The sequence below is a fragment of the Ochotona curzoniae genome, unplaced genomic scaffold (assembly GCF_017591425.1).
Source record: "Ochotona curzoniae isolate NIBS_2020 unplaced genomic scaffold, NIBS_Ocur_1.0 scaffold_3890, whole genome shotgun sequence".
Classification (NCBI taxonomy): Eukaryota; Metazoa; Chordata; class Mammalia; order Lagomorpha; family Ochotonidae; genus Ochotona; species Ochotona curzoniae.
The window spans coordinates 31166949-31181928 of record NW_024467115.1 but is presented as its reverse complement, the minus strand read 5'-3'; the positions used below and the strand labels follow the sequence as shown (position 1 = coordinate 31181928).

General features: G+C 37.9%; 1 protein-coding gene across 1 annotated transcript in view; it reads left to right on the top strand.

Annotated features, from left to right (window-relative positions):
* SYNE1 (spectrin repeat containing nuclear envelope protein 1) overlaps positions 1 to 14980 on the top strand; it is a 444597-nt gene that overhangs the window by 109363 nt on the left and 320254 nt on the right. Inside the window, exons 9-14 of the mRNA XM_040965176.1 lie at positions 970 to 1166; positions 2116 to 2225; positions 5430 to 5480; positions 8670 to 8777; positions 11102 to 11239; positions 13952 to 14116. Coding sequence (XP_040821110.1) covers positions 970 to 1166; positions 2116 to 2225; positions 5430 to 5480; positions 8670 to 8777; positions 11102 to 11239; positions 13952 to 14116 — 769 coding nt within the window. The remainder of the gene's footprint in view (positions 1 to 969; positions 1167 to 2115; positions 2226 to 5429; positions 5481 to 8669; positions 8778 to 11101; positions 11240 to 13951; positions 14117 to 14980) is intronic.

Here is a 14980-nt window from a genome sequence, read left to right as displayed (position 1 = left end):
TCAAGATTGTCTTGTATTTATTGGAATCTTATAAAGTTATTTTTTGAAATATTCATGTTTGAAACCAGTGATTAAGTCCAGTGCTACCTTTTTTTTTTTTAGCACAATATACTGTAGGCCAACTGAATGCATATTGGTAGAAATATTTTAAAGTGAACCTCAAGTTAGCTAAGAGAAATTTTGAAAACTTACCAATTAAATTAATTCTGTTAGTATGTCAGTGGCGATGTGTTTTTAATGACAAATTGGAAAATCTAGCAAAAAAAAAAAAACCCTTTTCTTTTTAAATCAACGATTGTGCAGTTACTAGGACTAAATCTTTCAGGATAAACTGAGAGATCACCAGCTCTGTTGCGCTTACTTAGTTCAGCAGTCGTATTGATAGTCTACCCAGGACTGCCATGGAGCTCAGAAAATACTTGCCAGTTCTTCGTGCGGAGCTGCTCTTCTCATGAGTTCTACAAGACAAAAACTCCCTCATGATCGCATTGCATTTCTGTGCCCAGTTTGAATCCTAGTCTAAATCTCAAGTGGTTTAGAACCAATGAAATCCACCAACAGCTCTGCCACCAAGACGTAGTCCTCACAGTCATTAAAAAATGGATGAAAAAAGTGACATTTGATGGATGAGATAATTGGAATTACTGTCTGGACTGATATGATAGGGTACTTAATGGCCACTTTAGGTCCATAATCACATACATTTAAATTTGTATATTTTAATGTGTTTACTGTAATTCAGCTACACTGGTAGCCATCAAAGACTGAAAAATCTAGTATTTGTATAGGAAACACTAGAACTAAATTTGTGATCTTACTACACTGAGTTTTGTTCTCTTGCTTAAAGACAGAATTGATATAGCTAGCTCTACGTTGTTGATAAAAAGCAGTGGGTTTTGCGTGAAGCATTAAGCAGAGCTTACGTAAAGTGAGCATGTGACATGATTTTGTGTTTTTTTCCACATAAAGGCAGCCTGGTTTGGAAGTGAAGGACTTTGGACGGAGTTGGAGGAGTGGGGTTGCCTTTCATTCCGTCATCCATGCAATCCGGCCAGAACTGGTGGACATGGACAAAGTCCGAGGTCGATCTAACCGTGAGAATCTAGAGGAAGCATTCGCCATTGCTGAAGTCCAGCTGGGAATCCCCAGGCTGCTAGAACCCGAAGGTATCTCAAATAGCCGAGGGTAGTTGTATGTTGTTAACACATTGGACTTGGGTGGCCTATCCCAAGCCAGAAACAATGCACTTCATGTACTATGACTCCAGATAGAATAACTAAACTTGTATGAAAGGGCATTGTTGTGGAGTGGTGGGTGTAACCACCACCCAGAATGCTGGCATTCTGTATGGGAGCCCAGCTTCTCCATTTGCAATCCAGATCCCTGCTAATGGGGTGGGGAGATGGTCCAAGCGCTTGGGCCTTTACCACCCACATCGGAGACCTGAATGAAGTGCCTCACTTTGTCCTAGTGCCGCACTGGCTGTTGCAGGTACTTGGGGAGTAAACCAAAAAATGGAAGATTTCTGACTCCTCTCTGTGTAGCTCTTCCAAGTAAATAAATGTATTTGTTAAATCTTTGCTGATTTTGAAGTAAACATGTATTTCAAAACCACAATGACTGAGATATTTTCAGACTGTCTCCCAGTGAAGAGCTCTCTCAGGAATTGAACCTAAGCCCCACCTTTACTTCCACAGCAGAATTTGCAGGGCACAATGAAAGGATAATTTGCATTTTGATGGATAGTGTTCATGGATTACTCAGCATCAAGTCTGCAAGCATTTTTATACTACTTACCCGAATTCTAGAATTTAGAACTTATTTGTGCTTGATAACTAAACAGAGTGCTCGAATCATGGTGCAAGGCCTGACACCTGTTGGCTTCATGTTGGAATTATTCAAATGACACATGTGCTACTTGAAATCTTCTTGTTATAATATCTCATCTTTTTGAATCTAGCCTATTAACCAGTCTAAATGTTTCTTTCACAAACTTTTCTTTTTTCTTCATTTAGGACAGTGCTTGCAGGCGAATCTGCTGCATTTCAAAATGTGTATCAGTGAAATACTCTGTGTGCTTGTTACTTTGTTGCATTTTATTATTGTTTTTTCCAGATGTGGATGTGGATAAGCCTGATGAGAAGTCCATCATGACCTACGTCGCCCAGTTTCTGAAACATTACCCTGACATCTACGGCGCAGGCACCGAGGGACTGGGGGACGAGGTTGGTCTTTGTTTACGTCAAGCATTGGTACTGCACTCAAAGTCACTCAGATTTCTAAATGTACTATTTTTAATATGTCAAATTGATTAGTTTTTATATTAACCAGATAAAGACTAGCTATCATCAAATGGGGAAGACCTAGTTAGATATTTCTGAGTATATATATATATCTATTCTGAGTATATATAAAACACTGAGTATATTTTAGACGTAGGATGTTGATGATTAATGTTGAAGATTATAGCAGTGGTGAGAACTCCATCGCAGTGTTTTGAGAGCTGAAATAACTTCACATCCATCGCATTGCTGCACATTAAATCCCTTAGCTTTGTGTGACTTAATGAAATCTAAGTTTGACTTTCAGATTGTATCGGATAAATTCACAGTGAGCAGCATTATGACACAGTGTGTAAAGTAGTTATTATTGATGGTGCTTTAATTTTCCAACTTTTAACAGTGCTGAAATGACATATACATTATTGTAACTTTCTTAAACTTTGGGAAAAAATGAAAAGAGGCATTATCTATGGCATTCTAGAGAGTAAATGTCCAAGAAAAATGGATGATTTCTCTTAACATTCAATTAGAATAGGATAACGTTGGTTTTCAATATTTTCCTGTGCCTATGTCTACACACAAAAAATAAGAAAAAAAATCATAGGACTCATATGATTTCACAATCACCTTTTAAAGTTAACATTAAAAAGAACCATGTAGGTCATCATATGTATGCTCAATAATTTACCCAACATTAATGAATAGAAATTTCTGATTTTTTTTCCTACTACAATACTTTTTGTTAAGAATCTGTGATAAGTCCTCTCTGAGTGGATTTCTTAGGCCAATAGATACGTGATCTTTTTGTGCTTTTGGAATGTTTCACAGCTTCCTTTGTAGAAGGTCCCGGTTTACACTTCAACTTGGGAACCAGAATGTCCTTCTTCCTGGTGTGTTCTCCAAATACTGTTCAGTTGTATTTGTTTTTAATTGTGGAGAGAGGAATTGTCGGCTGGATGTAGATGATCTATATGGCAACATGACAACCCAACCAATCTGAAATGGACTTGCCAGGCTGCATGAGGCATTGTTCCTTCAGTGCTCTGATCTCAACTGGAGTTTCCAGTGTAGAAAGAAATGATGAGGGAGGGCAAGAAAACCAAAATATTTTAAAATGTGTTCCCAAAATAAGTTTAGAAAAAGGGCTATGGAAGGAAAAATATGAGGAGAAGCGCACTAATGGTTAGACACTAAGGAGTTACGAAGCAGGAAGGTGAAGCCACTGGTGGTCCTGGATCCCTTGGGTGAATTAATTTGACAGAGCGCTGTGAGTCTCTTAGGGCGTAGAGTCAGGAAAGCCTTTCTGTTGCTGTGAGGGACACACCTGCACTCAGACTATTAAAGGGTTTTACGAAGCACCACAGAAGCAAAAGCGAGTTTGTAAAGGCCAGCAAAGATGAGTATAAACATTTTAGAGTCATTTGGAGCTTTCTGGATTTTGACAATGTATTTGGACAAAGATATTTTTTTTTTTTTTTGCGAAAATAGCAAATTATTAAAATTCACATTGGATTTCCCCCATACAGAGAAAATGAGATTTCCATCCGTGTCTTCAGATTGCTTAACTGGAATTGTAACTGATTTGGTTTCTGAGGTTTTACTGTTTTAGTTGCCCCGATATTAACCAATGAGAAGTAAATCTTGTGGTAGGCAACTTCTGAGAAATAGAAGAGGCTTTAGATGGTGGCCGTGAGCATCAGTTTAGCCAAAACATCTCAGAAACGTGGAATAACCCATCCCCGATGTAAGCTTCTTAATTCACTTTATTAAAGATACTTTACCATTAATTACCTAAAAAAATATCTGACCAATTTGTGCAACTTTTGCATATCCTTTTCCTTAAGAGGATTTTTATTTTTTATCGTTCTCTAAACAAATAATTTTGTAAAGAATGTATTACAAGTTCTGCCATTTTCTGTAGTATTTGTATAAAAAAGCATAAGCACCTAAAACTCTTCATCAGTGTAAAATTTTCTATGATGCATAATTTATATTTTTTGCATGCAGTTTAAGACTCACCGAATAATGCCTAGCAAAAGGTGAGGATTTGACAGCCTGGGTGAATTCTGAGTGACTGGAACCTCTGAACAAGTCCCAGTAAATCTCTCACTTGTGTTGCAAAAATGTGGCATGAATACAGACATCCATTTTGTGAACTTGATTTCTGTATCACCCTCATGAGTTTATTTAGTTTATGGACGCCTTTGTAAATATAACTTTTTGAACTGGACATGGATATTGTCATCCCTTCTTAACTTCAGCCAATCCAAGTGATAAACTTGTTTGCCTGTGATGATCATAACATAATTAGTACTTAAATAAAATGTACCTATTGGCTGATCTCTTTCACAGGTTAAACTTTGCTTTTTTTTTTAAAAAAAAAAAGATTTATTCATTTTTGTTGGAAAGTCAGATATACAGAGAGGAGGAGAGACAGGGAGGAAGATCTTCCATCCATTGGTTCACTCCCCAAGTGATCGCAATGGCTGGAGCTGAGCTGATCCAAAGCCAGATGCTAGGAGCCTCCTCCAGGTCTCCCATGTGGGTGCAGGATCCCAAGGCTTTGGGTCATCCTAGATTGCTTTCCTGGGCCACAAGTAGGGGACTGGATGGGAAGCTGGGCTGCCAAGACACAAACTGGCACCTCTATGGGATCCTGACAAGGATTCAAGGTGAGGATTTCAGCCAATAGGGCACAGCGCCGGGCCCTGCCTTATTTTTCAATCCTTGCATTTTCACATTGCACAACATAGTCTTAATTTAGCTAGAGAAAAATGTATGTGTTAATATTTTGGGAGGAAAAAAAATTGGAGCCCAAATTATCTCATTTTTTTTTATCCAGATATTTTTGATATGTTTAATGCTAATTCAACCAAGACAGATTTATAAAATATGTGTATATTTTATAATGTATATATTGTCACATGGCTATTTAAGATTAAAATTGGAACATAATTTTGTAGGTAACTTTGTTGCCTTATTGGAATGGAACATTTTCATATTTTCAAAATCAATGATAGAATCCTGAATAATTATACCCTTAAAATTATTTATCTCTAGATAGATGCCCCCAATTTTTCTTATGTTTATATGATCAAAATCTTTGATTTATGTTATGTTTCTGTATGTTATTTCTTACATTGTTAGGAAATATTTCCAAGTTTGTCATCTTTTGCAAATTGTATCCAAATATTTAAGGTAAGATTTAAATGATGACATAATGGCCTCTTTAAAAGGCACCTGGCATTCTGTAGCCTGTTAGCAATTTCTTTGCATGCACTTATCTTTATGTATGTATTTCTTTTAATGCTTTAATCATGTTTGTCTTTTTCTAACATAACAGATAACATATATCTGTCATTCAGGGTTAGTGGCTATTTGAGCCACTCATGGATTTACTTACTAATCTCTAATTGTAAGATGTTATCAATTTATTTTTAATAACACATAATATCACTAATGGGAAAAATTAACCGTTAATTATGATGTTTAAGTGTAAGATGGAAAATAAAAAGCACAATGAATTATTTTTGTGTCTTAAAATAGTAGGTGGGAAATTATTTTAGAAAGTTGGTCTTCACTTAGTTTGTCAATCTTCATTTCTTGATACCTCCTCCATTTCATATTAGATCACATGGTTTAGTTATTGTCGTGATGTAATTGGTGCTCAGAAATATTTTTAGAATGAATGTTTACAAATTTTTCTACCCAGGCAAATTAAGTGCTTATCGCCTACCTAGCTTTTAGGTGTGAGGTAAAAAATATACTGATATAATAGACTTTATGCTAACATTAGAATATAAAATCAGAAATAACTTACTTCATATAAAATATTAAGTTTATATGATGTACAAATTTATGTAGAAACATGGTACAATAAATTGAATCTGTTACTGAGCATGAGAAAGACAAGGAGAGAGAGGAAGAGGGAGAGAATGTTAGCCACTTAGATGTTTGAAGTTTAACAGGTGTTCTGTAGGCCTGTATATTTCATGTCTGCTGCATGTGTGTGAAAATGACCATTGAAAGGCATCTAGATGGATGGGTTCTGGGGCTCTGAGGGTTGTTTTGTACTTTATTTCTCTTAAGAAAGCAGAATATTTAATCATAAACAGCTCCATCATTCTTTTGCAATTGGCTAGAAAATTTTCCATAACCAGAAAGGGTTGTTTACTAAAATCACTCAAAAATATTTTTAAGATTTAATCATTTATTTGTAAGGTAGATTTTGGTGAGGACACAGGAGGCAGAGGGCAGGGTGGAGCCAGGCCAAATCCACACACAGGGACTCCGTGTGGGTCTCCAGCATGGATAGCAGTGGCCCAAATACGTGGGCTGTCTTTTGCTGCCTTTACAGGCACATGAGTAGGGCTCTAGATTCAAAGCATGGGAACCAGGGCCTTTGCTACCACCTGTTATGGGAAGTTGGCATCGTGAGCAGTGGCTTAAAACACTATTTACAGTACTTATCCCCTAATAAAATATTTCAAAAATATAATCTTTCCTTCTTAGATGACCTTTTTACTGTTATTGTTATTTTCTGTGATAATGCTTTTATAGGAAATAGATTCCCCCTTCCACCTCACTTTCCTTACTGCCCATTCCCCTCCTCACCATTTCTCCCCATATTATTATAGTAGTAGAGTCCTTTAGTGATACAACATTCTGCTATTTAAGTGCATCCTGGCATTGTAGCCATAAGCAATGTTAGAAAATTTAGTATCAAGTTCTCAAGTTATATGTAACAATTTCATTGGGAATCCTTCTTTTATTCAGCAGTAGAGACACATACTGCAATGTATCTTCACTTCCTGGTATGCTAGTCTCCATTGTACAGTTCATCCATGAGAATATATGTATATACATATTTACTTGCAGATCTGTTATGTTGTATTTTGCCTTATATCAGAGAGAACATATGATATTTGTCCTTTGGGGACTGAGTTATTTCTCTGAGTGCAATGGTCTCCAGGTAGGACCATCTAATTGCAAATGGTAGAGTTTCATTCTTTTCAATGACTGAGTAGTATTCCATGGAGTAGATGTACCACTCAGATGACCTTTTCTGAAGTCATTTTAATTGGCCACGAAGAGTTCCTCTCAGTGACAGGCCTAAGTGAGTGTTGCGTGCAGGCAGTAATGAGAAGTCTGTCTGGGAGACTCAGTGGTGAGTCAGTCCCATGGTCGGAGGGCCACTGATGATACTCACACTGATCTCTGGTGCTTTAAGGGTAGACCGGGAGCAGCTGCAGAGCTCTTGCAACTCTTCCAAGTGTGCTATGAAAATCAAACAGTGCAGACCCTGTGCCTTTGTTACTTTACTTCAAAAGAGTCATGGAAGGGTGTTGTAGCACAACCAGTTAAGCCACCACATCCCATGTGCGCACTGGTTTGAAATCCCACTACTCAACGTCCAGTTTAGCTCCGTGCAGATGTGACTGGGAAAGCAGCATCAGTTGACCTAGTGCTTGAGTCCCTTGAGTCCTGTGGGAAACATGAATAGAGCTGTGGTCATGTGGGGGGCAGGGGATGAGCACCCCCCAGTGCGTGAGCACCTCTGTGTCTCCCTGACTCTCGTTTTCCTCTGTAACGCTGTCCTTGAAATAATTTGTTAAAAAAGTAAAAACCTAAAAACCCCGCAAGTTCCAGTTCCATTCCTTTCTCTTACTGTATTCTCAATCATTATTCTGTAGATCTATTCAGTGCTTCTGAGCATCCTACAGTGCTAGATTAGAGCCAGAAAGACCTGCATGCAGTTTATAATACGGAGTGTAAAGAAGAAATTTAATGGCACATATTACCCTGGTAGCACGGTGAGAAACAACTGAGAATTTGTACTTGTAAACTGTTTTCAAGTGCCACAAATCTATAAAATACATGCATGATTGCTCTAGCATTCTTAGGATAGATGATCTTAAATAAATCCTAGGCCAGGTTACGTCAGTGCTGTGATGGCTCCTGCTTTGTTTGTGGAAACAAGAATGCCAGTCCCAATTTTGTATTCTCAGTTTGGGATATGATGGCTGCGTGCACTCATCTAGAAATTTGGTAAGACAATTACAGGGATCATGTGTCCAGGATGTAGAATGCCAAATTGGCAAGACAAATGTTTTTTCTGTCACCACCATATTTATTCGAATGCTAAATATTAGCTCCTTGAATTTAGTCAAAATTAATTCCATCTAGAACAAACTGCCGTCACCGGTGGCCTTGGGTTAGGAAGCAACTCACAGATGGCCATTTCCACTCTACCTGTTATTCTCTCTACATATGTTTTTTGAACTGAGCACATTCCCTGTGACTTGTTGATTGTAGGATCACTCAAATATGAAGCAGTTAAATAAATGTGCAGTTATTAATAAAATTGCAATGTCTTCTGGTTTCCAGAGAGAAGACAGACTAATTTTGAAGGAAGTGAAAGTGTGGATAGAACAATTTGAAAGAGACTTGACCAGAGCACAGATGACAGAATCGAATTTGCAGGACAAATATCAGGTAATGCATGCAAAAGAGTTCAATTTTCAAAATATGTTCATGAATAAAATCGATATGTCAGTTAATTGATGCTGGGTCTTTAAAATTACATTGAGGAAAATCTTTTAAGCATTGCGCATCATCTCAAATTTGCATATGACTTAGTAACTGCGTCTCTTTCAGTATAGACCTTTCAGGTCCCTTTTGGTCTACACTGCATAGGAAGCGTTGAGCTTGATGGATTTTTCCAGCGTATGAATGACTCAGAACAAACGCACCTTCCTTGTTTTCTGGGACTCATGTTCTTTCACTAGTCTTCACCTGGAAAAGACAAGGTTTCGGTCAAGTTACAAATGAGCACAAAAGCTACTGAATGCATTTAAGTTTTTGCAAAATGCATTATTTGGAGTGAGCCTGGGAAAGATGTCTCTTTTCTGACTCGCTGATTCAACACTAGTGTCGTTAGGCTGCCGTGAGAGGGCGTCCTTCAGTCTCATTCAGCTCTCGGTGACTCAATTTCTGCTTTCAGTATCCACTTCCAAAATAGTTTTTTCCAACAGACTTTTTCTTATACAATGCAATGATTTATACATGATATGTTTGTCACTGTTTGCCACAGAAGGGGTGCAACGAGTAAGAGATTCAATTCAGACAATAGCAGGTTAGCTATAGCATTAGTGTATATCAAGTAATCATATCTATAAAATATTCCCAAATTATCGTGGATGATAATATTTATTTGTTAAGCAGAGCAAAGCAATAAATACATACTTATTATGCATGCACTCAATTGCTTTGAAAGGTGATTTTTTTAACCCAAATTAAAAATTTCTGGGATGAGTTCCATGAAAATAAAAATGAGCAAGCCAGCAAACTGGAAATAGAAATGCAAGAATAGAATGACTGTATTTATTCATTGGGGAATTTTAATTTTGCTGAACGTTATAAAGAAAATCAATGCAAAGGTTACTTGCAAAGATGTGATTAAATGAGGGTAAGCAAAGGATTAAAACATTGTAAAACAAAAATACTCTTCTCGTCCAGAGTGGTCACTGTTCTCTTCAAAATGGGCCTGGAGACTGTCCCATCTGAAATCCAGATATTGGACACATTGCTTTCCCTTTGTGCGTTAGGTTTTCGGCATATTTCAAGTGATCAGTAATATTGCATCTTCCAGTTTTTTTTTCATGCAGAAAATTCTTTGGAATAAAATTAAAAAGTAATTTTGTTTGGATTGTTTGAAAATTTTATACAAAAAGGATATGAAAGGAAAATGTTTATAAATGCTTGCTCACCATCTCCCCCTAGTGTTCTTCATGTGAATGTGCATGCTCATTTAGATGCGTTATCTGCTGGGTTCTTTAGAGCTGTTCTGGTCTAATACATACTTGCCAGTATTTTAAATTCATATTTGAAAATTGAGTCACATTTTAGAATACAATAATTTAATATGAAAGGCAGAGCCTTGATTAGTTTTTAATGTTGCTATGATTATGTTTGCATAATATAAGTGAGCATATTTTATCGTACATAATACAACAATGATACAAAATTAAAGGAAAGGTTATCATGTAAATGAGTTCTGCTAAAATAAACTTATTTTCCCTGGATTTCTTAAGCACAAATTAAAGTATTTTTAAAGTATATTTATTTGCCCAAAAGAGCAGGAACTGGGCTAGCCAGAATCCAGGCGCCTAGCACTGGTCTGTATCTCTCACGTGGATGCAGATGCTTACGCCATCGTCTGCTCTCCTCAGAGTCCTCATTAGCAGAAAGCTGCAATCAGAAATACAGCGGGGAGCCCAGTATAGGCGCTCGGATGAGGGATATAGGTGTCCTAGTGATCATCATCATCATTATGCCAAGCATCTTCCCCAAATGTAGTTACTCCGATTCGGGTTGTTTTGGTTCCTGTAAGTTATTTGGTAGTTTGCAATAAATTCACTATTGTGAATGTCATTAGAAATGTGTACCTTTGTTTATTATTTTCCAACAAACATGCACTGGCATGTGAGTCATTTAACATGAAACGAGAAGCCCTGTGTGTGAGCCTGGCCTGCGTTATTGCCCTTGCTGAGTTACTTCTGGGCTTCAAAATAGCAGCGCTTATCTGTGTTGGAGTGAACCAGAGAGGACACGGAGTCAAAAACGCTTAACACGCAGTCTCCTGTTCAGAGCCTGATGCGTCCTTGTGGCCATGCGTATCCTGATTGCCTTTAGTCTTATCAACAGCATATATTTAGTGTTATCCAAATATAGTGGATTGTTATTTGGGAAATGTGGTTTCCATTGTTTTTGCTTTGTTTTGACTCATTGCCATATTGTTGCTATTTTTTCTCTTTTAGTCATTTAAGCACTTCAGGGTTCAGTATGAAATGAAGAGGAAGCAGATTGAGCATTTAATACAACCATTACATAGAGATGGCAAGTTGTCACTTGACCAAGCTTTGGTAAAACAATCCTGGGACAGAGTGTCCTCCAGGGTGAGTTCGCCTGCAATTAATTTTGTTAGATCTTGCATAATTTAGTCAAGCACACTGTTTATCATCTTTTTTTTTTTAACATGGTGGTATTGCATCAGAACCTAAGGCCCGTGTTTGGGATTGCAAAGGCTTTATTTGGTGGATAATCTTTGTCCTTTTGTTAAAGTTTTTCTGTAAAATAAGGGTAGGGCTTGGTTAGGCAGCCATTTTCATAATTAGCCTGCATGTAATATCTGCTGTGTACCAGAGTTTGGAATATCTGGACTGGAGAGCCACTGCATCAATAAAATCATCCGTGCTGACTCTGCCAATATAACTTCAGACAGGACTCTAAATTCAATACATCTATAGCGATGTAGTTTGTAAGTTGATATTTTTGTATAGCCCATGAATGCTATGATACATTTCCAAATGTTTCTGGATAGAAAAAGAAGTAGAAAACATATCGAACTCCTGTAGGACCATCTGGGTTTCTTCTCAGTTTATTCACCTTGATGCTGAGTTGCTTGGCAGAGATAAATCTTGGCTTGAATCTCCTCATATTCTCTAACCAAGTTTCATCAGCAGTCAACAATCTTTGTTTTAACTCATTTTATTATTTCATGATCCAGGTCTGTAAACTTTGGGATTTCCTTTCGCCAGTTGCTCAAATCCCTTCCTCTATTCACTGATTTCCCCTGTATTATTACAACAGTATAGGCCTTCGTAAACAGTCATAAATCCATCATTCTGCTATTTAAGTGTATCCTAACATTGTAGGTATGGACAAGGCAGAGAGTTCAGCATCCTGTTGTTAAGATGCAGTTAACGATTTCATTGGGAGTCCTTTGATCTGGAAATAGAGATGAATACTGCGTTGTATCTACACATCTGGATAGGATGGTCTCTATTATACAGTTATGATGCATCTCCATATTCTTAAGTGAAAAGCCACAAAGCAAAATCAACAACAGGAAGAAAACAGATTTATAATGCCATGAAGTTAAATAACGTGCTACTGGTTATGATAGTCCCTATTGCACATTTACTGTGCATCCCCTTAATGAAAAAACCACAAAACAAAATCAATAATGGGAAGAAAAAAAGAAAATTTACAACATGGAGTTATTCATTTCTTTAGCGATGGGTCATACAGCAGCATCATTTTCTTCAAGAAACTTTTTGATTTTCATTTATGCAGTGACGCGTTTGTCGTTCAGTAGCATGTTATGTAGATTTGTGTCAGAATACACTTAAATAGCAGAATGATGGACTTATGGTCATTAAAGAAGGACTGTATTATGTAATATGGGGCAAATCAGTGGGTGGGGGAGGCACTTTGGGCATGGGGGAAGGGAGATCCCAAAGCCTATGGAAATGGATTATAAAGTAATAGACTAATATAAACAGTTAAAAAATCTTAAAAGCTTTCACATATAGCTTTATATGTCCTGGTTTGTGCATTTTCTTTCTTCTGGTCATGAACCTGAAGGAAACCTTTTCATTTTCTTTCACATTAATAATTTTCATGGTGAAGGCCAAGACTTACAATCCCTGGATCCCTGATATAAGGCAACCTTCATGGAAACAAATAGATATATCAATAAACAAGTATGCATAGATTCTCATGAACAAGCTGTAGAATGAATACTGGAGTACTGCAAAACAAAGAGGCATGGCAGTATGCATCTCTACTTGTTACCAGAAAGAGGAGCCCCAGTTAATACATCTTGACAGCTTGGTACTAGAGTTCTTCCATCATCTGCACCTGCAATATTGTGAATCACATAAATAGTAGAATGTTGGAATTGTGACTATAGCTGAAGAACTACAAAATGGTAAAAATGTAGGGGAAAATGGGGGGTGGGTTAGATGGGGAGCGAGCAAAGGGATGGAAAGGGGGAAACACTATGCCTACAAAACTGTATAATGAAAAAATATAATAAATACAAATAATTCCAATTTGCTGCACTTGTTCTGATGCTGTAGGTGGTTTCAATGGGATTCTATTGATACACATCTGCTAGTGTAAAACCACTGTATCCTCCGAGTGTGTCTGCAAATCCAGTCTCTTCTCTGCCAGCAAAGATCACATAAAAAATCAGTAGTCACCCTTTCGCATAAGAAAAGCACTTAAGCTTTCAATAATATCAGTTTGCATTGGGCAGCTTTTGATACAATTAAATACCTGAGGCAAGTAACTTTATGAAAGACAGAGGTTTAGTTTGGCTCATATTTCTGAGGTCCACAGTCCAATGTCAGGTGGGTGGACTCCGTTAGTTCAGTCTCCCTTGGGGGTGTTCTTACTATCAGATTCGCAAAATATCACAGGGAATAACGTGGAAAAGGACAGGAAGCACATGTCTGTCTGTGTTCATGTAATTTCATGTGAAATTGCCTGGATTTAACCATGGGCTTCCATCCTGAACTCCTGAAATAATCTCATCAGCTCTCACCGGCTCCCATCACCATTGTGAAATTAAGTTTTTATGTTCTCAGAACTATTTATAAGACATTAGGGAATAAACTCCAAAGATTAATTTTTTTTTGCTTGTAGCTAATTTTCTTTCCATCTCCAAGAGAGCAGACTTAGATCACAGATATTTTTGTTCATGAGGTTTGTTAAATTAGCTTGAAACTGCAAACGTTAAACCTGTATGGTCTTTAAATTCATTGGTGGAAATTTTAAGGTTAATGTTCTGTATCAAATTTGTTTCTACAATTCCTTTTCAGCTCTTTGATTGGCATATACAGCTTGATAAAGGCCTTCCTGCCCCCCTGGGCACCATAGGTGCTTGGCTGTACAGGGCAGAGGTCGCCCTGAGAGAGGAGATTGCTGTTCAGCAATTACATGAAGAAACGGCAAACACGATACAGCGCAAACTTGAGCAACATAAGGTAAAAGTTCCATCGTCCAAGCCCTAGTGTGGTCTGAGCAGTTGTCAGAACCTGAACCAGTGGAGATTGCCCAAAAATGGTTTGCAAGCTATTCAGAGATGTTGTATTTTGTAGAAGTTATCTCATTTGCATTTTCCTTTTGTGAAATTGTTAATGATGATGCCTTCAAATGTATATTTCCTGTATTATTTACCATTAGTTTGTGATGATTTTCTCTGGCACTTTATTTTTTCATAGTAATATAATATTGAGAGTAGCTTCAATATAGTTCATAGATATAATTCTAAAAATATAATGTCTCTTTGCCTCTCCCACTCATTCCCTCCTCCCCTCTCCTCTTCTTTTAAGAAAAAATATGTATATCACTTTTACATGAAAGGCAGAGTTATAGCGAGAAGGGGAGACAGAAGGAGGGGTCTTTTGTCTACTGGTTCACTTCCCAATGGCTGCAGTGGTCAGAGCTGTGTGGTTTCTTCACTGCCTTCTCATGCCATAAGCACAGACGTGGGCCAGAAGTGCAGCAGCCAGACATGAGCCAGCACCCATATGGGCTGCCGATGCCGCAGATACAGGGTTAGCTTGTTAGGTCATGGCCCTGGTTCCCGTATCCCTTTCTCTCTCCATTTCTTTCCTTTTGACACCTGCATGTGTCTCCCTTGCTTAATTTCTCAAAGGTGTGCCACAGGGAGCATGTGTTTATGTAAGAATGGACTGGTGACTGGTGATTGGTTTCAGACCTCTTGTGTGACTCCATCCTCGAAGGAGAGCTGGCAGAAGCCGTCCTGGCCTGCCCCTGTGGAGCAGGGGTGAGGCTGCAGCAAGCAGGGATCTTGGGTTTTGATGGCCACTGATTTCATTTGGACT